At 39.2% G+C, this 27,308-nt stretch overlaps 1 protein-coding gene across 7 annotated transcripts; it reads left to right on the plus strand.

Moving 5' to 3' along the window:
* Nucleotides 1–77: 77 nt before the first annotated feature.
* Nucleotides 78–24,042, plus strand: C16H5orf22 (chromosome 16 C5orf22 homolog). Of its 7 annotated transcripts, none has more exons than XR_014831093.1 (9): nt 78–266; nt 1,524–1,669; nt 3,655–3,804; nt 6,417–7,351; nt 8,604–11,492; nt 11,742–11,863; nt 13,707–13,773; nt 15,550–15,689; nt 19,003–19,705. XR_014831093.1 is itself a non-coding variant. In XM_085002029.1 (9 exons), the coding sequence occupies exons 1-9, from the start codon at nt 186–188 to the stop codon at nt 22,208–22,210; spliced, it is 1,251 nt and encodes a 416-aa protein (XP_084858155.1). In that variant the 5' UTR covers nt 78–185; the 3' UTR covers nt 22,211–24,042. The 7 variants fall into 7 exon arrangements, 2 of the variants coding, with proteins under 2 accessions (XP_084858155.1, XP_003359785.3); XM_085002029.1 differs by lacking the exon at nt 19,003–19,705 and adding an exon at nt 22,156–24,042 and having other exon boundaries at nt 6,417–6,843; nt 11,430–11,492; XM_003359737.5 differs by having other exon boundaries at nt 6,417–6,843; nt 11,430–11,492; nt 19,003–19,995.
* Nucleotides 24,043–27,308: the final 3,266 nt, after the last annotated feature.

The following is a 27,308-nucleotide window of genomic DNA, read 5'->3' on the forward strand; positions in this document are numbered from 1 at the left end:
CTAAGCCAATCGCCTTCGTCAAGCCCTCCGGTGCTCTCCCCCTGCCCCTTACGTTCTCCAACCCGGAACCGCAACCGGGTGAGCGCGCGTTTCCACCCGGGAGTGGAGACAGGGCCACAGCTGCGGCAGGCCGGCGTCTTCGCACTGAGCTTCAGGCTCGCTGAGACGCTTCCCCGCGCGAAAACATGAGTGACTCCGCGGGAGAGCGCCCCCGGCTCCGGTGCTACCCGGAGCTCCCCGTTTGGGTGGTGGAGGATCATCAGGAGGTGAGCGGGTGGCTGCCGGACGCTGGGGCAGAATCGCCCGAGGACTTAGGGAGCGGCGGAGCCTCGGCCTCGGAGGCCAGAGAGATGACGAGAATTAGTAATTCACTCGAATTGCATTGCTGTGGGGGAAACACCAAACGGGCTAGCTTGGAAGAGTAGGCGCAGACGTTTATGCGGTGCCCGGCAGCTCATTTAACCCCCGCGGTTTGTTCGAAATCCCACAACACTTTAGCAAACTAGTGGTGTCAAGATTCGAACGTGGGCGGTCGAACTACAGAGCCCGGAGTCCTTAACCTGCACTTTAACGCAGATTTCTTTACTGTCTCCTGGCATCTCCATCACAGCCCTGCTGTGTAAGGGGGAAGCTTTTTGTTAAGAATGTGAACTGTCATCTGTGACGTGGGTACTAAGTGTTGCTCATTCATAAGTCCTTTAGGAGTATTATTGTGTGCAGAGTGCGTGCCTAAATCTTTTAACACCGCATTTATAAACATTAAAGATATTTTCTGTATCTGTAGTATTGCTGCTTTAGGATACCTGTTGTAATCTAGACTTCCGAAAGCCTTCGAGAGTCCCATGGATCTAAGTCTTTTTTCTTTCTTTTTTTTTTTTTTTTTTTTTTTTAATAGCAGTAGTACGTCTTGAGAGTTCTCTGGATATTAAAGAGGAAGAGGGTGATTCCAGATTTGTGGATGGAAAAAGATAAGAGAATAAAAAGGAAGTTGGATTTCTGGGGACCTAGATGTAGTGCATATGGATCTGGGAGAAAAGAGCAAGCTTGGGTTTGGTGGTGCTTTCAAATTCAGTCTTCAACTTATAACTCTAAAGACTGAAACAGAACACAGAGCCTTGTAGACCACATAGCCTAAAAGTATAGAAAAGGCCCAGAGACCCAGAGTGTCCAGAGCATACCTTTAGTGCCAGAATGTGTATTAACTATCAATTTTTTCCCCGAGTGCCAGTCCTTGTCTGCTTCCCCACGCTATCTTTTAGTTCATGGTGGAGGCAACATGGCAGCCAGAGATGCCCACTAAAGCCTTCAGAAGTGTAACCTGGAAGTTCTGAGGAAAAAATAAAGCTTAAGATGATTATCTATACCCATCTTCAATGAACAAATTTTATATTTTCCTACTTTTTAACAACTTGGTGGACTTCAAATTATATGCAATTATGTTTAGCATTATTTTTCAGCGTGCAGTTGGGTGTATGCTCATGATGTCAGTGCCTATTCTGAATGTGTGCCTGTGTCTTTTACAGGTTCTGCCTTTTATATACCGGGCCATTGGCTCAAAGCATCTTCCTGCAAGTAACATAAGTTTTGTGCATTTTGATTCACATCCAGACCTCCTTATTCCTGTGAATATGCCAGCTGACACTGTATTTGATAAGGAAACGCTTTTTGGGTAATATTTTGTTAATGATCGCTTATGTGCCCGAAATACAATTTGTGGTAGATGATAAGCAGTTATGGGAAATAGTTTTTTCGAAGCTCCTGAGTTTTGCTTTTGTTTTGTTTGCCTTTTTTATTTATAGCAAGTATGACCAAACTTGTTCTTAAAGGGCCAGATAGTAAATATTTTAGGCTTGCTGGCCATATGGTGCACCTACTTATTTTTGCCTTTATAGTGTGAAAGCAGCTGTAAACACAGCATCAGCAAGTATCAGTGACTGTGTTCCAGTAAAACTTTATTTGCAAAAACCAGTGGCCCAGCCAATGTTTGCCACCCTCTGCTTTAGAATATAGGATTTTAGAAGTAGAAGTAGAAGAGACTTTAGAAATTATTTCCTTTTTCCCTGTAAAAGTCGGGATATGGAGACACAAAAAAAGTGTCTTGAACACATAGTTCAGTAATTGTATAAGCAGCACATCTTTAATTTATGCTTTCTTTCAGTATTGAGTTCTTCCAACTGCTCAGTTTTTTTATTTTCAGGTCACAAATCCTATTGACTTTCAGTTATATAGAATCATAGAGATGGATGTGAAATTGTACCCTATTCTTCAAGAAAGACATACCTAGTGTATCTCTAAATAGTGACTTACTAGTCTCTCTTCAGTAATAAGTTCCCTGAAATTCTGTCAGTGTCTCTTATGTATTTGTCACAATATAGCTGTTCATACACTATGAAAAGTTATATAGCAGTAATTTTCTTGTTATAATACAAAATTAAAAAACAGATGCTTGTGAGAATTAATTTTAGCCTGCTGCATTTCTTTTAGTTGACACTAAAACTCAGCACACTAATTTCTAAAGAAATGTGGTAGTGCTACCATTGTCCTTATGTCTTTTATATTTAGAGGTTTTATATTTTAGAAGTTGAAAGGAATTACGAAGCATGTATGACCACTTTAGAGTTAGTTGTAGAATACATTTTTAAACATTTTTAATCTCAGGGTTCCTGTATAACTTTAAAAATTCTTGAGTTTTTTTTTTTTTTATGTGGGTTATATCTATTGATACTTACCATATATGAAATTAAAACTGAGAAATGCTTAAAATATGAATTCATTTCAAAATGATACTTTTATATGTTAGCATAAATAAAATATTTTTTTGGAAAACAGATATATTTTCTAAAGCAGGAAAAAAAAAAACTTTTGAAGAGTAGCAGTGCAATGCAGATCTCTTTAATATTTGCCTTTATAGAAGACCGCTGGATTCTCAGATTCTCCATTCAATTTGTTACCATGTGTTGTTTGGATGGAAGTACATGAAGGAAATTCAGGAAGAGTATTTTCTTATCCTTTTCAGATAATTATGGGTATTCTTTAATACTATGCCAAAATTTGACTTGTTTCTTAACGCTTAGTTGGAATGTAGAATCCAGCAATTCAGATTCAAGTTGGAACAGCTATGGTTTATCAGTCAATCTCCCTTTCAAGAAAAATGGTGTTCAGCTTGCAATTCAATTACAAGTACTTTTCCTTGAGATGACCTTTGTATTTCAAAGTATGTAGAAGAATACTTTGTACACTTTCCATTTTGCCACACAGATTATTTAAAAATGTATACTCAGTATCAAAGTTAAATAAAATTATGAAAGACGTTATCATGTGAAACTGGATGGGTGTTTGGGGCACTAGTGCTTGCTAGTGACTACTAGAAGAGTTTGGTGCCTTTACCTTGGTTAATCTTAGGATGTCAACCACCATTGCCTTGTACCATCAGTGTAAATGTCAATATAATAAAAAAGGGAAATAGTGTCTTGGTGTTATTAGGAAAACTGTCTTGAACTAGTAATCATGTTGAAAAGGTCTCAGGAAACCTTGTAAGGGTCCTTGGACCACACTTTGAGACCTGCTGTCTTAAAATAGTTTTGTGAATGAAATTACATTTGGAGAAAATGACTCACTAGTAGTTGCCATGTTTCCCCCCTATTTCTTTTCCAGAGAATTAAGTATTGAAAATTGGATTATGCCTGCAGTTTATGCTGGCCATTTTTCTCACGTAATATGGCTTCATCCCACATGGGCTGAGCAAATCAGAGAGGGCAAACATCACTTTTTGGTCGGCAAAGACACTTCTACAACAACAATCAGGTAATTTCCTTGTATTTATGAGTATGAAAGGAATTGAATGCTTCTATCTGATTTTGGATCCCTATAATAACTTGTAGGTATCTCTGCACACAACTTAGTCTTCAACCCTTCCAAAAAGTGTTCTCAAAACATCAGGAACAAGTTTTCAAGTCTCTTAATCTTTTCCACACACTGTTTTGTTGCTAGTCAAGTTGGGTTTTGAATAACATGATTTTTATCCTCTGGAATCTTGGCTCTTTGATGACTAACTCCATTAAATCCATTATATAGACATATATTTAATGGTACATTTTATTATTTGTTTCCAGTGTAACTTTTGGCTGCTGAATTTAACAATTAGCAGTGAAGAAGCAAAATTATCTCACTTTGTTGTTTTTTTAGAAATTCAGTGGCTGAAAAGTAGATTTGGTATTTTAATTTGATTTTTATTAATATGATTTTAATTTTATTAATACGATTAGCTTTAGATAATTACTTATTCTAAATTAAGTAACAGCATCATGGAGTTCCCATCGAGGTGCAGCAGAAACAAATCCGACTAGGAACCATGAGGTTGTGGGTTCAATCCCTGGCCTCACTCAGTGGGTTAGGGATCTGACGTTGCCGTGAGTTGTGGTGTAGGTCAAAGACGCAGCTGGAATACCTCATTGCTGTGGCTATGGTGTAGGCCGGCAGCTCCGATTTGACCCCGAGCCTGGGAACCTCCATATGCCTAAAAAGGAAAAAAAAAAAAAAAAAAAAAATTAAATAACAGTATATTTTAATGCTCGAGTTAACTTGAGTTACATGTGCAACTATTTTTGTTGTATAAACTATTTAACCAATATATTGTTTATCTCGTGATGCTGCAATAACTTTAGAAATAACAGAACATTCTTGGCTTTCTAAATTCTCTTGTTTCAGAAGGCATGTTTTAAGCAGTGGAATCATAACTTTCTAAAACCTGAAGGATAGTGGGATGAAATGCAAATACATTGACAATGATATTTATTTTTGATTTATCTTTAATGATACAAGTAGCTTTTGAATGTTCTTAGCTGGACAAATAACTTTCTTGTGTATACATGAAAATTGTACTTATTGAGGATATAATAAATAGGGCTCCACATATAGTAAATATTATACATAATAATAGTTTATATGAAAGAGTGGTAGGGTTTTTATTGACTGCTTTGATAAGTAGGCCTAATTTAACCTGTAACAGATTTCTGCAAAATCCAGTTGTTTTGAGCAACCTGAAACAGACTTTTGAAACTCAGTGTGTAATAACAATATTAGGAAGCTTTGGATTATCTCATGATTTTAGTTAATCCTGCAAGTAGAAATTTATGGAAGAGACACACATATAGGTATGCAGCAGTCTAAGATGTGTGTGTGCTTGTACAGATATGAACAAAGTAAAACGTTCCTTATTAAAGAAAAATACAGATGTAGGCGGGGGAAACAGCCTTTGTATTTCTTAGGTTGGCAGTTTTTAATAAGCTTGGACTTTGGTTTTATTATATCTTTTTGGAAAGTTATATATTTTTTAAATTTAAGGCTGCATGTGCTGCAGGAGGGCAGGTAGGAAATAAATATTAACCATTATTTTAATTGGATAGGTCCTAGAAGAAGCACTTGGTTTTGCTTTTCAAAGTATTTGCCAAAGCATAATATAGTTGAAAAGCTAAGAACATGTTGATGTGTCTAAAATCAGAATCTGCAACTTGTGAAATGCATTCTGTACATGTGCAAGATTTTTTTAGGTTGCTTTTCATTTTAAAATATTACGATTATATAAAATTTAATGAAGCTTTGAAATATGTTGGCGCTTCTATTAAGAGAAAATATTTCCAGGAGTTCCCCTTGTGGCTCAGTGGTTAATGCGCTTGACTAATATCCATGAGGACTTGGGTTCAATCCCTGGCCTCGCTCAGTGGGTTAAGGATCCTGCATTGCTGTGGCTGTGGTGTAGGGCGGCAGCTACAGCTCTGATTGGACCCCTAGCCTAGGAACCTCCATAAGCCCTGGGTGCGGCCCTAAAAAGACCAAAAAAGGGGAGGTGGTGGGCAGAAATTATTTACAGGTATAGTTTTTCTCAAGTAATTTTTTTTGGATAAAGTTCCAGCTGGTATGTGAGAGATCTGAAGCACTGGCTAAACGGGATCATTTATTTCTTTCTCATGTTAATAGTTTGCCACAGACAGCCTAGGGCCAATATGGCAGCCCTGCGGTTCAGACAACCCTAGTTTCTTCTGTCTTTTTGCTCTACCATCACTAGAATGTTGCCTTTGTCCTCAGAGTCTAAGCCAGGCTTGCCATTTCTGTGTTCATATGCCAGTCAGTGGGCAGTGGAAAGTGAAGCTCTTACTATTCTTTTCTACTCACAGCTTTTGGCCAGAACTTGGGCAAATGGCTACACCTAGCTGTACTATGAAATACGGTCTTTACTCTGGGAAATTGTGTGCACAGCTAAAAATTTGGGGAACCCTATTTCTATAGAAGAACAGAAAGTACAAATAATAGAGACAGCTCCCAGTTTTTGTCGAATATGACCTTACATTTCTGAAACTGTCTGAAATATCAGCTTTTTTGTCCACTCATCTTTAAAATACTTTTTTTCTCTGATCCAGGGTTACAAGTACAGATCATTACTTCCTAAGCGATGGTCTTTATGTAACTGAAGACCAGCTAGAGAACCCAAAACCTTTACAATTGGATGTGATTATGGTAAAACCTTATAAACTCTGTAACAATCAAGAAGAAAAAGATACAGTGTCCTCTGCTAAGAAGCCAAAGCTAGCACTGGAGGATGGAGAAAACCCTGCCTCTACTAATGGTAAATCTTATTCAGAAGGACTGGAAAAGGCCGTGGTGACCCAGAAAAGGGACCAGACCTGTCTACAACCATCATGTTCATGTTCTGAAAGCCAGGAATGCCAGACTACAGTGAGCACTGGAGAAATTCTGAAAATTTTGGAGAACAGGGATGCATTTATTTTAGATATTGACTTAGATTTTTTTTCAGTCAAAAACCCCTTCAAAGAAATGTTCACTCAGGTAAGTGTGGTATTTTTCAAATGTGACTCTGGAAAATTGTACGATATTTCTCTAGATCAGGGATCAGCAAACTTTCTGCAGAGAGCCAGTTTCTGTATGTGGGGCCCCATATGGTCTCTGTCACATATTCTTTGTATTTATTTTTATACTCTTTAGAGTTGTCTGTACCATTCTTAACTGGAGGGCTGTACAAAAATAAGTTGTACCCTGTAGGTTGCTAATCCCTGCTCTAGATAGTGTTTGCTATTTTGCTCTTTTTTCTTGTCCTCTCCCCATTCCCTCAGTTTTTTATTTGTTTGTTTGTTTTGTTTTTTAGGGCTACAACTGCAGCATATGGAGGTTCCTAGACTAGGGGTCGAATCAGAGCTATAACTGCCGGCCTACGGCCAAGCCACAGCAACATCAGATCTGAGCCGCTTTTGTGACCTATACCACAGCTCACGGCAATGCCAGATCCTTAACCCACTGAGCGAAGCCAGGGAGCAAACCTGCAACTTCATGGTTCCTAGTCAGATTCGTTTCCCCTGAGCCACAGCAGGGACTCCCCCTCAGTTTTTTAGAAAGAAGTACCATAGCTAGTTTCTTGGTATATCTTTCCAGAGATAGTCTGTATGTAAAAGCCTGTGTGACAAACATTTCCCTGAGCAGTGAGGTGCCTGATTACACGTATACTAGTTGTAACTAGTGATTCAATCGTGTGAGCCTCAGGGTACCTCCTCAGACCTTAAATGCAAATCACCAGGCAATATTAGCATGTACAGATCTGAGACAGAACTATGTATGCATTTAAGAAACTGATAAAATCATGATCCAAGTGACCACTCCTGCATTCATTTTCTGAGCACATGTAACCGCTTACCTTAACATACAGGAGGTGGTACCAGATCTGTTCTTTGGGGATTCAAATTAACTGTCTTTTTTCTACCTAAATTTAGTATTTGATTTATAATGAAGATGTTGCACTTTATAATACTTATTCTGTATACATATCTGAAGGCATTGTGATTTATCTAAATTATCTAAGACCTCTAATAGGTACTGATTAAAAATAGGTAAGATTTGAAGATTCGCAGTTGACCCTTGAACGTCAAAGAGGTTGGGGGTGCTGATCTCCAGTGCAGTCAAAAATCCAGGTGTAGGAGTTCCCGTCGTGGCTTAGTGGTTAACGAATCCGACTAGGGACCACGAGGCTGTGGGTTCCATCCCTGGCCTCACTCAGTGGGTTAAGGATCCGGCATTGCAGTGAGCTGTGGTGTAGGTCACAGACACGGCTTGGATCCCGAGTTCCTGTGGCTCTGGCATAGGCCAGTGGCTTCAGCTCCGATTAGACCCCTAGCCTGGAAACCTCCACGTGCCACGGGAGTAGCCCTCAAAAGGCAAAAAGACAGGGAAAAAAAAAAAATCCAGGCGTAACTTTTAACTACCCCCCAATTTAACTACTAATAACCTACTGTTGACCAGAAGCCTTACTGAAGATAGTGTAAAACAGAAATTAACACATATTTTGTATGTTATTTGTATTGTATACTGTATTCTTTTTTTTTTTTTGTCTTTTGTCCTTTTTTAGGGCCACACCCACAGCATGTGGAGGTTCCCAGGCTAGAGGTCTAGTCAGAGCTGTAGCCGCTGGCCTACGCCAGAGCCACAGCAACGCAGGATCCGAGTCGCATCTGCAACCCACACCACAGCTCATGGCAACGCTGGATCCTTAACCCACTGAGCAAGGCCAGGGATCGAACCTGCAACCTCGTGGTTCCTAGTCGGATTCATTAACCACTGTGCCACGACGGGAACTCCCAATATACTGTATTCTTAAAGTAAGCAAGAGAAGGGAAAATGTTGAGAAAATCGTAGGAAAATACATTTACAGTACTGTATTGTATTTATCCATCCCATAAGTTTACATCATGTTTATAAGGTGAATCATCTGTCATTACTTATATCAGTATTGTCTTGTATGATGCAAAACACTGTTACACGTATTACTAACACTAGGTAACAACAATGAAAGATAATGTGGCAAATTCATATTTATTTACAGTTATAACAATTCGTACATTGATAATGAGGAAACAGCAGTGTGATGGCTTTATGGTAGCCTGGTATAATGAATACAGTTATTTTACAGTGGCCTAGCCTGTACGCTAATGAAGGAATCATTATAAAAATTTTATGGCATACCATATTAGTATCATATTCATAATACAGTATTAGAAACATCATATTTTTTTAAAAAATCACTTACCTATGATAAGTTGATACAGTTTCTCTAATTAGAGACAGAGGCATAGTGTACAGTAATATAATTCTTTGAAAATAAAATTATAAAAACAGGATGTTCTGTTGTGGTACAGTGGCTTAAGGATCTAGTGTTGCCACAGCTGCACCAGGGGTTCAGGCCCTGGCCCAGGAACTTCCATATGCTACAGGTGCAGCTAGAAAAACCCCAAACAAAACTACAGAACAGTAGGAAAACTTAACACATTACTAAATTTATATTAACTATCATTCACCTTATGTCTGTGTAAGGAGGATAGGCTAGATTGACATATATTTTGTGCATTCATGACATACCTAACTTTTACTTAATTTTTACTATATAGGTTATGCAGTTGGTCTGTGAATTTTTTCAAATTGTTGCAAATCTCCAAAAATGTTTTCAATACAGTGAAAAATACCCATGTACAAGTGGATCTGCACAGTTCAAACCCAACTGAAGTGTAATCTGGAGCAAGAACTGGGGACCTAGAGTGCTCTCTCAACTTGCAAATAAGGGAGAAAAATTGCCCTCAATCTCTTTCCTGCTCTCGAATATGGACCAGTGACTGTAACTCCCAGGTTTCAGAATTATGAAATGACCTTAGAAATATTTAGAAAACATGAAGAAAGGGCATACCTCAAGCTGAGGAAATTTACTTTAGAAATTTATCCTACAAATATATTCACCAGATATTTGTAGTGGAAACTTCTAAGAGGTTGCATAAGGAACTTAATGGAAGTTACTCCTTTTCCAGGGCTATCAGGAAACCAGGGAAAGTGGGGGTTTTGTTTCCTTTATACCCTTTTGTATTGTGGAACTTTTTGAAAAGAGCATGTATAATACTTTATAATTTAACCACTGTTTTTTAAAGAACATGTTCAGAAGTCAGAATAAGTTCTGTTTGTACTTCTACTGCTTATTTGCTCTATGGTCTTGGGAAGGTTACTTAACCTTTCTGACCCACAGTTTCTTTAAGTATAAAATCAAAATAAGGAATTGTGGTTCAGTGGATTGCAGACCCGACTAGCATCCATGAGGATGCGGGTTCAATCCCTAGCCTTGCTCAGTGGGGTTAAGGATCTGGTGTTGGCCGTGAGCTGTGGTGTGGGTCCCAAAGGCAGTTTGGATCCTATACTGGCTATAGCTGTGGTATAGGCCAGCAGCTGCAGCTCCAATTCAGCCTCTAGCCTGAGAACTTCCATGTGCCGCAGGCACGGCCCCTAAAAAGAAAAGCAAAAAAAATCAAAATAATAATCATACGTAATTCACAGGATTGTAATGATGAGGTTAGTGTCATAGCATTGTGCCTAAGGAATTTTAGTTCTTGAGATGTAACGTTTTCCTGCCAGTGCTCCTAGGTAGAATTATTATGGACAGATATAGCCATCTATAGCAGGGCTGCCTGCCTATGCTAAATGAGGGAGACATTCTCCTGCAAAGTCCTTCCATTGTATCTGCCTCTAGGACTGCCTTTTTTTTTGTCTTTTTGCCTTTTCTAGGGCCGCTCCCATGGCATACGGAGGTTCCCAGGCTAGGGGTCTAATCGGAGCTGTAGCCACCAGGCTACGCCGGAAACATAGCAACTTGGGATCCGAGCCAGGTCTGCAACGTACACCACAGCTCACTGCAATGCTGGATCCTTAACCCACTGAGCAAGACCAGGGATCGAACCCGCAACCTCATGGTTCCTAGTCGGATTCGTTAACCACTGAGCCACGATGGGAACTCCCTAGGATTGCCTTTGTACTCCAGAGTTCTCGTCTGTGGCCAGGGAAAGGGCTGAAAAGAGAACATGGAGAGTTTTCTTATTGTTATTATTAAAGATATGTGTAGGAGTTCCCTTATGGCTAGTGGGTTAAGGATCCGGCATCGTCACCACAGCAGCTCAGATCATTGCTGTGGCACAGGTTCAGTCCCTTGCCAAGGAATTTCCACATGCTGCGGGCATGGCAAAAAATAAATTAATTAAAAATAAAGATATGTGTATTTCCTATAAATAGCTAAAGTCTGTTTAGATCCTAGGATGTATCCATTTATAAAGTAGAATATTTTTAGAAATATTTTTATCTCATTGCATGTTAGCCATCAAGTCTTCTTCCATAGTCAGATTTTATACATCCTTGTCATGCCTAGATTGGTAGGATTACCCTAAAGACGTGATAATATTTACAGTGAAAAATGAATTTTACATTTTGCCTGATTTTCCAAGACTAACCTTTAATTGATTATCTAACCTGTTCTTGTATCACAGCCAATTTTTATTTAAATGTATCATTGAAAAAATTAATTTTTTTCAGTTATATAGATTTGTTGTTTTGTCTTCCAGGAAGAGTACAAAATATTGCAAGAGCTGTACCAATTTAAAAAGCCTGGTACCAACCTGACAGAGGTATCCTCCACTTGTTTCTTTTGGGGTTTATTTATTTTAAATATGTCTATTAATATCTCACATGATATTAGAGAACTCGCAAAAAACTGTCCAAAATCTTCTGTGTGTTTCTTGGTTCCCCAAGAAACCCATGGTTAGTACTTAGAAATCATGTTTCAACTATTTGAACTAAGATTTTCATTGTAATGAGATTTCACTTATTTTTTTGAAGAATGTCTGTATAATCTCAGCTTTTCAATGTGTTTAAAGGAAGATCTGGTAGATTGTGTTGATACTCGAATTCATCAATTAGAAGATTTAGAAGCTGCTTTTGCTGATTTGTGTGATGGTGATGATGAAGAGACTGTACAGAAATGGGCTTCAAATCCTGGGTAAGACCCTCAGTGTTTTGTTTTGTTTTGTTTTTCTCCAACTCTACCATATTTTAGTCCTTGATGTATTGCTAAATTTGCTAGATAAATTGCCTTTTTTTTTTTAATAGAGCCATACCCACGGCATATGGAATTCCCATGCTAGGGGTCAAAATGGAGCTGCAGCTGCCAGGCTACACCACAACCACAGCAAAGCTGGATCCAGGCCGCATCTTCAACCTATACCGCAGCTCACAGCAATCTGGATCCTAAACCCACTGAGCGAGGCCAGGGATTGAACCTGCATCCTCATGGTAATGAACTTGTCAGGTTCATTACCACTGAGCTACAGTGGGAACTCTGATAAATTGCTTTTTAACCTATTCAAAATACCTAGTGAAGTTTTTACTTATATATAAAATTTTCAGAAATATCCCTGAAATTTAAATATCTTAAGACTTTAGGGTCGCTAAAGAGAGCAGTGGTGTGGAAAAATAAACCATAGTAGTGTTAATCATGTCAGTAAATACTGACCAGGCACTTTAACATAAGTTAATGCTTTTTCTCTCCAGTGGAGGGAGCCAGTTCTAAAGATGATTCCCTCTTTTTTGAAATTATGATAGAAGAGGGAGATAAATAAGTTACAGAATATGTTTTCTTCCAAGAAGTATTGGAGAACCTACTATTTTGTGATTTTTGTCTCAACCCAAGTTTAAAACTTAAACAAAACAAAACCAAATAGCCAAAATCCTGAATCTAGTCCATTGATGGAGCCACCTTCCACTGGAACCCACCATGCCTGCAAAGCATGCCCAGTTAGCTCTCCACCACCTACATAGAGACAGTGCTGTCACAGACGTGAAGAAACAACAAGGCTCTAGCAGTGGTGAGTGTAGACTTCGATTGGAATTGGAGGAAAAAAAGAATAGCACAAAGAAAAAGTAAGACAGCAAGAAAAGTGTTCCCAAAGTTACCGTGTCCCTCAAGGGTCAGTTTCTCAGCATGAAGGAGTCTTCAGTATTCCTAAGGGAGTGGAGGAGGTGGGTGATTAGCCCATCCCCAGAAAGTATTGTTAATAAAAGGAGAGAAGTAACAGGATGAGTGACAGGCCTCCATGGCTCCCTTTTTCTGTATTTTTTTCCTCCCAGCAGGTGAATGGATATTAGTAGAGGAGGTATTAGAATACTGGAAACATTAATTGGGGCTTCCAAAGAGTTCCACCTCTATTAAATAACTTAAAAACACCAGTGTTATTAAGTCAAATGATATAGAACTTTTCTTGTTGTAATTGTATAATATTTTTTAAATTTCACGAAACTGTCTTCATTCACCACAGTGTGCTAAAGGCACTTAGTTTCCTTGATGACCAAAGAAATTTTTTTTCAGGGCCCACAGCATATGGAAGTTCCCAAGCTAGGGGTCGAAATGGAGCTGCGTCTGTGACCTACACCACGGCTCACAGCAATGCTGAATCCTTAACCCACGGAGCGAGGCCAGGGATCGAACCAGCGTCCTCATGGATACTAGTCTGGTCCTTTACCACTGAGCCCCAGCAGGAACTCCTGATCAAAATAATTTTTAAAATCACAGTAGAACTTCCATTTTTAAAGAAAAGGAAAATCTCAATTTCTTTTGTGCCAATTTTCAATCTTTACACAATATGTAATATTTTAGGTAAGAAAATAGCAGTGTGCATTTCTTTCTTAATATTTTAAGATGATAATTTGAACAACTTCATCTTTCATTTCCCAAGCATCATATGAAACATGTTGTTAATGGTAAATTTTAGTGTAATTTATAATTTACTACTATAATTTTAGTTGTGGTGGTGTGATGTTTAATTGAGGAGTGACTTTTTTTCCAGAATGGAATCATTAGTTCCACTTGTACAGAGTTTGAAAAAACGGATGGAAGCACCAGACTATGAAATGGTAAATATTTATATTGAAATATATAAAATTGACTCCTTAAGAAAGGCATTTTTCTGGGTAGAAAAATGTGCTCTTTGTTAAAGTGATTCACTTTGATTTGTGTTCCTGGAAATTGTGAATGGACTTTTTTTTTTAGTGAAAAAATACATATTTTTAAAAACTAGAACACTGGAAAAGTTTTCCAGGAAAAACATACTTTTGCCAATTTTGTGTATGAAGCAAAAAGCACTGTGGATTTTTTTTTTTTAATTTTGTCTATGATCAAAGCTCTCCTTGGCAGAGAAAAGAAAGTATACAATTTATAAATTTGTTTGTTCTTTATTGATTCATTTTTATGCTCCCTTCCTCCTTTCTTTCCTCTCTCTCTGAAAACTTTTCTGATAGAACAAACAAAAAGAAGGCATTGTGGCAGCACTTCTTAACTGTATTACCTGTATAACTTTGTTTGCCAACAGAGGAAATGAATCTGACTAGGAACCATGAGGTTGCAGGTTTGATCCCTGGCCTCGCTCAGTGGGTTAAGGATCCATCATTGCCGTGAGCTGTGGTGTAGGTCACAGACACGACTTGGATCTGGCGTTGCTGTGGCTGTGGTGTAGGCCGGCAGCTGTGGCTCCGATTGGACCCCTAGCCTGGGAACCTCCATATGCCGCAGGTGCGGCCCTAAAAAGGCAAAAAAGACAAAAAAAAAAAGATAGTTAAAAGACACTTGGAGTTTAAAAGCTCTTTGAGCTCATATGATAATGACTGTGTCAATGCAGATCTACTTTACGTTGCATCTGAATTTTCTGGTGGTGCAGAGCAGTTTTGTACATTGTTGAGAAAAAGGAATGGCATGGGCTTGGTAGCAGATTATATAACCAAATATGATGTGGCCATAGCTACAGGGTTAGAACTCTATTTTCATCATTTTAGTAGAAAAGAACATGCAGAGTCTGTCATTTTAGTGCATTGACTGATCATTGCCAATTAAATCTTTGGCATGTATCCAGAGCCTCCAGTAATATAGCAGATTAGTATTTTTTTCCATGCTTCGCACTTATGTACCCTAGGCAAAACCTCAACATATTTGAATTCTAGTTCTCAAAACTTTAAAGCACAGGCTGCAAAATGTCAGCCTGTGAGCCATTTCTGGTTCTCGGGCATATTTAATTAAGTGCTAAGACTGGGAACACCAGTCGTTTACATTAAAACACGTGTATATCGATATATGTGATTATACATAAAGGATATACAAGAAACTCGTAATAGTAGGTTCAATAAGGTAGGAGGAAGACCTCTTCTTCTATCCTCTTGAAGCTTTAAATATAGTACTCATTGCATGTATTTAAAAAATTTGGTTGTGACGATTGTTGTACACCTATAAATGTAATAAAATTCTTTAAGTAATAAAAAAATAAAAGTAAAAATTTGTTGGAAGAAAGGTAAGTTGAGAATATTATATACGGATTTATGTCAGCTTTTAGAATCTAGGTGAAATGGATATAATTTGCTTGAAAATATGTTATCGAAATAGCCTCAAGTAAGGACAGAAACTGAACCTATAATCACAAAATAAATTAAATAGTTAAAGAATTATTCCTAGAAAAGGCATCAGGCCCAAACTCATGTACAGGCCAGTTCTTCCAAAGCTTCAAAGAATAAATAACTTCTGTGGCATGCAAACTATTAAGAAAAAAAACGGTCCTAATCCACAAAAATATTAAAATTTTGTCAACAAAGCCATTAATGGTAAAAGAATCATGACCATGTAATTTTTAATTTTCTTCTTTTCAGGTTCACCAGGCTGGTCTAACCTGTGATTATTCAGAACTTCCTCACCATATCAGCACAGAAAAAGAAATTGAATATCTTATTCAGTCTGTATATTATGTTCTAAAAAATTTACCAAAACCTACTCTTGTGACAATTGCAAGGTAAGTGTGGTAGTTTGAAAAACGGCCAACCACATGTGTCCACATGCTGATCTCCAGAACCAGTGAATATGTTGCCTTATATGGCAAAAGGGAGTTTGCAGATATGAATAACTCAGCAGTCTTGAAAATAAAGAGGTTATCCTGGATTATCTGGGTGAGCCCTGTGTAATCACAAGGGTCCTTATTAGAAGGAAGGCAGGAACTCAGAGAGAGAGAATGGAAGATGATAAACTGCTGGTTTTAAAGAAGGAGGACAGGGCTTTGAGCTAAGGAATGCAGGCCGACTCTAGAAGCTGGAAAGGCAAGGGAACAGATGCTTCCATAGAAAAGAGATGCATCCCTGTCATCACCTTTATTTTAGGACTTCAGACCTCCTGCAGAACCATAAGATGATAAATTTGTTATGCTTTATGTCACCAAATTTATAGTAATTTGTTACAGCAGCAGTGGGGAAGTAATACAATCTCCATAGATGAATCTAATGATTACTAACATGGTAATTCTTCCCAATTTTTTAACTACTCTGCTTGAAATTCAGATGTTATATTTTCTCTTTCCTATTAGTGATGGTTGCCAAACAACATATAATCCTTATCTTGTCTTTGAAGTTGGTGATATTATTCAGTTGAACATAAGAACTGCTGTTTTTGTGTCCTAAAGATGAATATTTAGCTGCTGCCAGTGTTTTAAATTTGGATGTACTAATGTGCTGAATAGTTACAACAGTTTAATAAAAGTTTCTTTTCTGTGTTCATCTTTGGACTCATTCTGTATGAAACTAAATGAGTTTCTAAATGAGTACTTTAAATGCACAGGCGAGTAATATATACATTACACAAATATTTTGTGAATCCTTTTACCATCCTGAATGAAATTTATGGATAATCTAATCTAGATACACACATAATTTAAATATATTTAGATATCATATATAATACGTAGATGACGTAAATGATCTACTTGGTTCAGGCTGCAGTAACAAAAAATATCTTAGACTGAGTGGCTTCTAACAACAGAAATTTATTTCTAACAATCCTCTCGCCTGGGAAGTCCAAGGTGAAGGCACCAGCAGATTCAGTGTTTGGTGAGGACCTGCCTCCTGGTTCATAGACAGCTATCTTCTCCCTATAACCTCACATAAGAGGCAGGGGTGAAGATGCTCTTTGGGGCCTCTTTACTAAAGGCACTAATCCCCTTCATGACCTGAGCACCTTCCGAAGCCCCTTTCCCCCACCTCCACATATAATCCCATCGGAGATTAAGTTTCAATTTGGGCGGGCACATAGACTTTTAGTTTATAGAACAACCTATCTATACACATAATTTAAGTATATGTTGATGTATACACAAACCAAAAACTCTTAACATAAAGTGAGAATAATTGATAATAAAGTAATTTATGTTAAAATGCCAAACCAAACTGGAATCTTTACAAAGAGTAACTAGATGTAATACCTGCAAATGCAGACAGATAGTAGTGTGTTGTGTTGGCGCAAATACACGAGGAGTGCTGCCGTGGCAGCATGATTATTCTCTCACAGCAACCTCCTGGTAAAGTTCTGAACTTAAAGTCCCATCCTCCCTCAATTCAAAGCGTATTTGCATAGTTAGAAAAATTAATTCATATGTAGTCCATTTTCAAAAATACTTTGTTCGTATATAGTAGAGTATTCTAGGCTCAAAAAGTTAATAGCAGGTTTTTCACTTACGTAAGTGCTCCGTGGACTTTGGAAACTACACGGAACAGAGACAATTCATGCTGTAGGACCATCCTGCAATATATTGTGAGCACTCTAGCAGCACTACCCCCTTCTACTGATCCCCTAGTTGTCATTGTGACAATCAGAAATATACCTGCAGATTTCCAAAACTCCCTCATCTAGAACCACTCTAATGTTTAAAGAAACTAAAAATGTTTGTGAAAGCATTGAAGTGCCCCTTATTTGTTGAGGCTAATAAATTAAGCTTTTATATATAGTATTTCTTAAAGTAGGTGTTTATCCATATGTATGTGTTAGACAGTATTTAATGATTTAAAATCGTTCTATATCAGGGAGTTCCCGTCGTGGCTCAGTGGTTAACGAATCCGACTAGGAACCATAAGGTTGCGGGTTTGATCCCTGGCCTCACTCAGTGGGTTAAGGATCCAGTGTTGCCGTGAGCTGCAGTGTAGGTTGCAGACGCAGCTCAGATCCCACGTTGCGTTGCTGTGGCTGTGGTGTAGGCTGGCGGCTACAGCTCCAATTAGACCCCTAGCCTGGGAACCTCTATATGCCACAGGAGCAGCCCAAGAAAATGGTAAAAAAAAAAAAAAAAAAAAAAAAAATTAATTAATTAATTAAAAAAATAAAATTGTTCTATATCATTTATTGTGTGTTAAATATTAACAAACATCAAGCCCCCCAAATAACCTAATCACCAAAGAAGGAAATAAGTTCATCAGAAGTCTTAGACTATTTCTTTAGTTCTTATGATAAAGAGTAGGCGAAATAGCACTCCATTTCCTTCTATAAAGATTTCAAGGCCACTTCTCAATCCAGTGGGACTTCCAGTGGCTTTCCTCACCCTAGTCCAGAACCAGGAGACACTGATCAAATCATTGTGATATTGAGACTGCCTGGTGCCACTCAAGTTGCAGTTGGTGATTCTAGATAGACCCAAAATACAGATTCCTGCCCCCCATCTCACTTTGCTCTTTTCTCCTCAGTACTGCCTAGGAAACTAATTCTAATACCAGCACATTGGTGCAATTCTTTTTGGATGATCCTGTACACTTGTGTGGTTAACAAATTATTTTTAGAAGCAAAAACCTTTTATCAGATGGAAAGCCTCCACCCTCATAATTTTTAGCCTGAGTGTGCACATAATAAAAGAATGTGAAACACGATGCCTGTCACTAATATAATTAGCTCCAATGTTCCCAAGCAGCATCTCCCTTTCAGGGAAATAGCGGTCTAGTATTAAGCTCCGAGTCTTTGAAAACATGCTGTATGGTTTTGAATCACATCTCCAGCACTCATGAGCTATGTGACCTGTGCAGGCTAATCTTTCTCTGTTTCACACTACTTTAAAGGGGTGTTCATAGAGTTGCTGAGAAGATTAGAGAATATAATTCATGTAATGCATTCAACATGGAGTAAACATTTAGTAGCCTTTACCTACTACTAGGTAGGTAAAATACCAAAATTCAACACAGTTTCATTTCAATCTTACGTTGAAATCAACACATGCAGGCTTTCCTCACCACACAGTGTGATCTCATCCTATTTATGTGTATTTTTCTTTTCCTTTCTCTTTCTCTTATTGGTTCCAGGTCAAGTCTGGATGATTACTGTCCTTCTGAGCAAGTTGACACCATTCAAGAAAAAGTCCTCAGTGTGCTGCGCTCCCTCTATGGGACTCTAGACATTCACCTGGAGTACTCAGCAGAGTCCGCTCCATCTTGAAACAGCACATCTCTAGGCTCCTGTTACATCTTCATGTAGTAACAGGGTTTTCATTGCAAACAAGTCTTCCAGAGAACATTTTGTTTTTATGTTAATGTTTAGTTAAAATCTTTCAGGTATTTTGAATCTCCAAACAGATGTCACTGCTTGTTGAATGATGACAATTTTCCTGACATCAAGTCTACCCCAGTTGATGGAACTGTTGCTCATGTTTATTCCATTCCATTACTGTTATCTTTACTTTTGTGAGGGTTTCTTCCATCTTTTCTCTTCTTCCCTCGAAGTTGGTTGGACTGTATGAGATTCATTCATTTGTTCATTAACTCTGCTGACATTTACTGAACACATACATGTGCCAGACATGATTAAGTGCTGGGTATATGGTAACAAGCAGAATGGGCAAGCCCTCTGCCCTCTTGGTGGACTGCTGAGAAGTGTTATGAAGGAAAGGAGAACCACAAATACGTCTGAGGCATGCTCTTAGTACTCAGGGTACCCTGGCCTTACGGGAAAGTAGCATTCTCAAAAGCTACTACCAGAAAAGGAAACAATAAACTTGCTAACCCATGAGAATGTTGCAGGAGGTCTACCTTTCCAAGACTTTTGGGATTGTGGCCAGCTCTTATAGAATGCTCTCAGCATTGTTGGTATCGAGGAGGTCTTTTATTCAATAGATTCAACCAAACAAAGTGCAACTTTTTTTTTTTTTTTTTTTTTTTGCTATTCAAAAATGCCCTTCAGGGTTTTTTGTGCCTCCAGATAGTCAGTATGGGTATGAATTACAATTATAATTCCTAAGTGGCACTTAATTGGCAGTCTGGATTGATAATTTTTTCAAATAAAACAGCTTTTTATGTAAATAGTAGGAAAAATTTTAAATCCTTTGTTCCAATCTACTGCAAATACCAAGGATATAACTGCCTGTCACCAGCCTCTCCATGAGTAAGAGATCCTACCTGAATCACTCTTGATCATGGGACTTTTCCATTTACCTAATTTGCCAGTCATCCCCACATCAGTATTCCTTGTATTCGGCAATCATTTTTAACTGCCTACTTTGCTTTCTGTTAAAAGGTAGGATGGCATTTAAAGAAAAAAAAAATCCATCGATCGTCATTCCTAATACAGCAGTCACTTTCCTTTTTTGCATATGAATTTCAGGCCTTGACAATATGTGTACCTATTGAGTTGCATGTAGCTAAAATTACAGTGTTACCTAATGTTATGTCACATACCCAAGGTCGCATTACCACCGCCACTCAGTAGATGGCACCAGATCCCAGTTTTCTAATAGGTTTATTTTCCAGCAGTTTTTCCTGTCGCTTGATTTCCCCAGGCTGATAGTGTAAATGCTTATTTCTATGGTGAAAAGCAAAGCAAACTGATTCAGCTTTCCATTTTGATAGAATATTATGTCCTCAAAAGCTTTATTTCCTTGTAAAATCAAAATTGTAAAATAGTGCTATTGTTTATTTTTAAATTTTGAAAAAATTTTATCAGAGTTCTATAAATTATTTACTTTTATGAATAGATTATTTTGTATGTAAATAGAGTATGTGTTTTGAGGTTTTAAAGATTTAAAATCAAACTATAGCACTAATTAATTGTGTTTGAACTTTGACGAGATTCATCATTGGCTTAACTCAGGTAGAATAAAAGGGCATCAATTCCCTTTTTTTTTTTTAATTTTTATTTATTTATTTATTTTTATATTTTCTAGGGCCTCACCCACAGCATATGGAGGTTCCCAGGCTAGGGGTCGAATCGGAGCTACAGCTGCCAGCCTATGTCACAGCCACAGCAACTCAGGATCCAAGCTGCGTCTGCGACCTACACCATGGCTCATGGCAATGCTGGATCCTTAACCCACTGAGCGAGGCCAGGGATCGAACCCGCAACCTCATGATTCCTAGTCGGATTCGTTAACCTCTGAGCCAGGACGGGAACTCCTCAATTTCCTTTTTAGGAACATCCAGATTCTTTAGTTCTCATGCTGTAGTTCTCTTTGAAGAATAAAATTCAGTCCCTACTTGTTGACTAGAACCAAGTTAGTAAATTATATCTCTGTACATTTCTAATAGGAAGATACTTATCAAGACATCCTTCATTTGTGTTCTCAGTACCAGTGAGAAATACCACAGTACGTGCTTTGGATTATGTACAGATATCACTGAAGCATGGGCTGCTCAGCAGTTAATGAAAAATATGATTTAAATCCTTGATAATTGACAAGTGTGTATTTCTCAGTATCAGGGGAATTTTCTCTCTCTCTCTAAAACTTTTCTGTAGAGCTCTATCTACATGTTGTAGGTTCTCGGTTCTCAGGAGCTCTTAGTCACAGTCCTTCCCACTGTTGTGTTCTCTCCAAATCTTCATTTTGTTTTAGCAGAAGTGGCTGATTTACCAGATTGTGGGCAACATGTGAATGGTACTGCCAGCAGGTTACAGAGGGGTTCTTAGAACAAGATTATCTCAGACATCTGAAAAGAAAGCACTTTCATGAACTTAGGGAGTGTTTGTCAGACGTCTTTCCAAAACACTGGTGGATACGAGAGCATCATCTGTGCTGTGCTACCTAGTTGTCCTCACGTCCTCAGCACTCTCTTAAAGTGCTTGTTTCTGAGCTCCCTGGTCCTGGACCACTCGGGTTTTGTAGTTCTAAGCTGCCCTCCTGGAATTCCAAACATCAGTGCCATCCTTTTCCTTTATTCTCATTTGAGTTCAACAAATGAAATTATAGTGACTAGGAGATTGCTGTGAACCTTGATTCTTAGGAGAGAGTTCTCAGAACGGTGAATATTCTGGTCACTCACTAGAAGGGTCTATGTTATTGCAAATTAATAAGTTAGCATTGTCTACATTAGTACCTTGTGAGTTTGGATCCTGTGATTCAAAAGTAGGAGCCCATTCTCCTCCCCCATCCGTTTTTTTGGCCACACCCACAGCATGCAGAAATTCCCAGGCCAGGGATCAAACTCAAGCCACAGCAGTGACAACAGTGCTGAATCCTTAACTTCTAGGCTACCAGGGCACTCCAGAAGCAGGAGTCCATTTCAGAGGCTGAGGCAAGCCTGAGGCTGTACCGTTTCACTTTTGAAGACCTTCCTTGTTGAATAGTCAGCCTGCCTCCAGCTACAGCATTCCTGCCATGTCTGTAACATCAAAACGGCCTTCAACAGCAAGCAGGTCTCTGAAGCTGATCCATCAGCCACCAGCACTGTTTAGAAGCCTTAGCGCCAAAGCTGATACAGACTAATCCAAGATCAAGACAAGAAGTGTCGACTGAAACAGCAAAGCTTCATGGAAAGAGTATGAAGGCTCCAGCTGGCTCCAGTGTCTCCTTCTCCATGTCCCGGTTGTGTGACCTCAGCCTCAGCTGCCCCTTTGCAATGAAAGACTTAATGCATCGGGATATTGTGGAGAGTAACACCTGCAAAGCCCTTACCCCAACACCATTCAGTAAACATTTGCTGTCACCTCCAAACTCAGGCCTACTTAGAGTACCCTTTGGTATCTGTTCCAAGCTTCGACTGCTCTGCTCAGGCTTCTCCTAAACTGATCTTTTTAATCCCCCACATTAGCTTCCACTGTATTTCTGTGAGTAGTGGGATTTCACTTTCCTTGTTCAATGTTGGCAAGTCTTTGCCATGAGGAAAGAAGTAGCAGGGGCTTTAAGCAGAGATACTTGTATTCTTGTCTTGGACTTGGTCTGAGCATCCGTTTATTCACAATTTTAAAACTTGTGTGTGTTGGGGGGTGGTCAGGGAAGTTAAATCCTGCCAAAGCTTTCATTCCTCTGCTCTCCCCTCCTGCCTGCTGGTAGATAAATCTAAAATTTATGGTGCTAAACCTTAGATGGAGACAGTGTTTGGAAGTTTCTACATCCTGGACTTATTATAAATTACCTTCTAGGGTTGTCCTTGCTATTGCTGATATTGCTAATGTATATGTAGGTGACCTCCTGCAAGATATTCCTGAATCAGCCAGAGCATGACAGGGGCGGTGGGGCAGAGTGAGTATCTCCAGCCAGGTCACTCATTTCCAGCCCCCTCATAAGCATTCCCTTCATCCAGGCCTTACTTAGCCTTCCCACAGAGCAGCCTCTGCTGGTGGTGGGTGAGGAGAGGAATTATTAGAGAAGGGGGAGCACCTCTGTCAGCTTGACCCAGTAAGGTTCTGAAGCAGCCCATCAGACATGACCCTGATGGCTCAGGGAGCAAGGGATGGGGCTGAAGTCAGAGTTGGAGCTGGTCTTGGAGGCCAGCATTTTGGGTAGAAACTACCCTGGGAACTGCATAGCAGCACTTCCCCCCCTGGAGCAGGCACAGTAATGAATGGCACCACCATCACAGAGTGGCACCTGAGGTGGTGGTATGAAATCCATCCAAGTTCAAACTCTGCCTCTGCCAGCTACAAGTTCTGTGAACATGGGCAACATACCCTGTCAGAGCTCTTGTTTTAGACGTGGTTTGAGGCCCCTGTGTTCCTAGAGGACTCCGTACTGTGCTCAAGCATGGCACATTAACTGTTTACATCTGCCCTCCCTCGGAGGCTGAGCCCCTTGACGGCATCATTGTATACCTTTTTGGCCCCAGTCTCTGGTAGAGTCATCATAAGGCCTCAAAAAAATGTTTAGTGAATTGAGTACAAAAAACACCAGTGGTCACTGGAGCCTTGACAGTAATAAACATTATTACGTGCCCTATATTATACATCTCAAAAGCACGCTGTCTTTGAGAACAAATTTAACAAATACACGTATTAACATAGGAACAAACATCTACCAAGGATTGGATGTACTAACTACAGGAGCCCAAAAGAGCAAGAAGATAATACCTGTAATCTAATGATTATGTCTATAGAATAACTTTGTTGTAAACAAAAGAAAGGCAATTGTGTCACTTTTATAGCTTTGTGTGATCTGTTCTCTCTTGTCCCGTGTCTGTGTGCCACAATGCTTATGACATAAAAATCCATATAGTTTTATTTTCTGCCTAATATTGAAATCTAGCATTTAACAGTACCATCCAAAACTGTGGATGTGACGGAGTTCCCATCATGGCACATTGGAAACGAATCTGACTGGGAAGCATGAAGTTGCATGTTCGATCCCTGGCCTCGCTCAGTGGGTTAAGGAGCTGGTGTTGCCATGAGCTGTGGTGTATGTCACAGACATGGCTCGGATCCTGCGTTGCTGTGGCTGTGGCTGTGGCATAGGCTGGCAGCTGTAGTCCAATTGTACTCCTAGCCTGGAAACTCCATGTGCTGGGGGTGAGGCCCTAAAAAAAGGCAAAATATATAAACATATAAAATAATTAAAAAAAAAAAAAAAAACTGTGGATGTGAACTTTTGGTCCCTAAAAAGAATATTGCTCTTAGAGTATAGCTTTGCTGACTTGGAGGAGTAACACTAGTCCTCACTTCTGATTTTCTTTCCTTATGGAGTCACCTTCCTGGCCTTGCTCTGTCCTTTTATTCACTCCTCCCCAGACAAGGAAGAGTGAAAGAAGGCATTATAGCATGGCTTCTTATGTGCCACTCTGTCCTTCCATGTCAGAAGCTTGTAAGAACAGGCACATTTGTCCAGCGGTGCCAGTGAGTGGCAAGGTCTCGGTCTCTGGGGTGCAGTGTAGGAAACCAGTCGTTGCCACAGAGTTATTCTCTAATAACAATTATATTCTCTAATAACAATTTGATCAGTGATGATGATGTTTTTATCTCCATCTGCCTGAATGCCTGTGCCTGTTTCTGGGTTATTTAGGAGCTTGTGGACAACAGTGATGTTATTGACCTTCCTCAGACCGCAACACAACAATGCTTACTTGTTAAATAGTCTGGAAGGTTTATAAATGCAGGTAACTGGGAATTCCAATCCAAAAGGAGGACATTCTCTGACTATTCTGAATAAACCCACAGCATACCTTCTCTTTATACAGTCTGTTGTTTGTTTTGTTTTGTTTTGTTTTGTTTTGTTTTTGTTATGCAGTACAGACATTTAAAACTTCTCTTAAGGTTTATTTTGCTTTTAAGTGTTTTTCTTGGATGGCAGACTGGTGTTTTTATTTGTCTACATGCTGAGACAGGCAACATAGCATCCTATATAAATAAACAACTGATTATAAAATATAATAGAAAAAACTTACTTATAATAGTATAATGTCACCAGAGTAATATACCCGTGAGGAGTTCTTGTGGCTCGGCAGGTTAAAAACCCGACTAGTATCCATGAGGATGCAGGTTTGATCCCTGGCCTTGCTCAGTGTGTTAAGGATACAGCATTGCTGCAAGTTGTGGCATAGGTTGCAGACACAACCCAGATTCCGCATTGCTGTGGCTGTGGTGTAGGCCAGCAGCTATGGCTCCAGTTCAACCAGCAGCCTGGGAACTTCCATATGTGGCAGGTATGGCCCTTAAAAAAAAAAAAAGAAAAAAAGGATACCCATGAGTAAACTAAATGAAAGACTATCATCTGTACAAAGAAGACTTTATAAAAGTATTGCATATAGATGAAGGCATGAATATCTATGGAAAGATATGTTTATATAAGATTCAACATTATAAAGATGTCAGTGCTTCACATATGAAACTCTACATATACTGCAATTTCAGTAAACATACCAAGGAGATTTTACTTTAACTAGTGATGCTGGTTGTAGAGTTCATATGGAAAAATGAAGGAAACAAGGAAAAAAATGTAAAGTAAAAATGAAGGGATTGGCCCCACTATGTACCAAAACACATTATAAAATTATATTAATTAAAACATTACATGACTATCACGTGAGCAGGCACAGATGAAACTAATGGCTTTGTATAAAATGAATGATTATTTCTCATTTTCATAAAGTTCAAACAGGTGTTCCTCCTTGGCAGGATCTTCTCCAGGCAAGGATTCGGGGACTCATGCATTTTGCATCTTTAGCTCTGCCATCTTCAACACATAGCTTCCCAAGTGTTTCTGGAGGATAACGCCATCCTGCCTAGCAGAAGGCAAAGAGGATGGAGGATCATGTGTGGGAAGCTTTTATGTGCCAGGCTCATCACTCCCTAACTGCAACTGAAGCTGGTGAATTACCCTGTTGTGTGCCCAGAAAGAAGGAACAGGTTTGGAATACCTAGCATTCTCTGGCCCAAGGCCAAAATACATACTGAAATTTCATATATCATCAGGGCGGCATTCTATATCAATGGGGAAAGATGAATTGTTCAATTAATGACGCTTAAGAACTGGATAGCTATCTCAAAAAAAATAAAATTGGATTCTCAATTCGCTCCTTAAAACAAAATTATCATTAAATCAAATTTGAATGAAAAAATTGAAGGAAACTATTAGGAAACACAGGAGAAAAAGGGAAGGCCTTTTTATTAATAAGCATGCCTGCCTGGAACACTCAAGGAAATACGAGGTTAAGGTTGTGTAGTGCATTTACCCAGATACAACAATCCAAGGTTTCACAATCCTATTTCTTCCCTTTCAGGATGCTTACATTAACATGGAACACCTGCTTTAGCTTGCATTTGGTATCCATTGTAGCTCTGACATTCTTATTATTGTATTCTGAAGCTAATATTCAGCAGAGTCTGCCTTCCTGCTGCAAGAGGTGAGTCTAATTCAAGTCAGCCATAAAAACCTTCTGGCTTTCGTAACATGCCCTGAGTTGATAGTTGGCTGACCTGGTATGCCAGTCTCTTTCTTCAAGGCTCCCAGGAGAGTTAACAAAAGTCAGCCACCCCTACAATCCTTACAAATACCATTGCCCTCTACCTAGAGCTACTGCATATTCCCTAGCCTGGTCCCTTCCACCTGTCCCTCATCCTAAGCAATCAGAGGTGAAAGTCTTAGTAAACATGCTGCTACAGCAGTCATAGCTTATCACTTCCCCCACTTAGAACAGCAGTAAGGGTTTTGATGCCCCCTGACCAGAGAGTGACCTAATCCTCTAGTCCTGTTCTTGAGGGTCAACTTTCTGTGGGCATCTCTGGTACCATCTATTGCAGTTTAGGTCCCCCCAAAAGCAGACCTTGAGGCAAAGATTGGGGGGCATGTAGTTTATTGGGGAGGTAACATAAGGAAGAGAGGGAGTGGGGAAAGCGAGGCAGGGAAGGTAGAAAATTCAGGAAAGTATACATCAGAAGACTACTGCTGTACTCAACAAGAGCTGAATTCACTCGG

This window comes from Sus scrofa, chromosome 16 (assembly GCF_054392235.1).
Source record: "Sus scrofa isolate SSC_HxYL_T2T_F1_AM1 chromosome 16, Sscrofa_HxYL_maternal_Yorkshire_Landrace_v2.0, whole genome shotgun sequence".
NCBI classification, from domain to species: domain Eukaryota; kingdom Metazoa; phylum Chordata; class Mammalia; order Artiodactyla; family Suidae; genus Sus; species Sus scrofa.

Excerpts from the sequence above, each read along its gene's own strand:
- C16H5orf22 (XM_003359737.5), top strand. The coding sequence starts at position 186 with ATGAGTGACTCCGCGGGAGAGCGCCCCCGGCTCCGGTGCTACCCGGAG. Across the intron at positions 267-1,523 it reads TGGTGGAGGATCATCAGGAG|GTTCTGCCTTTTATATACCG; the intron begins GTGAGCGGGTGG and ends TGTCTTTTACAG. Across the intron at positions 3,805-6,416 it reads ACTTCTACAACAACAATCAG|GGTTACAAGTACAGATCATT; the intron begins GTAATTTCCTTG and ends TCTCTGATCCAG.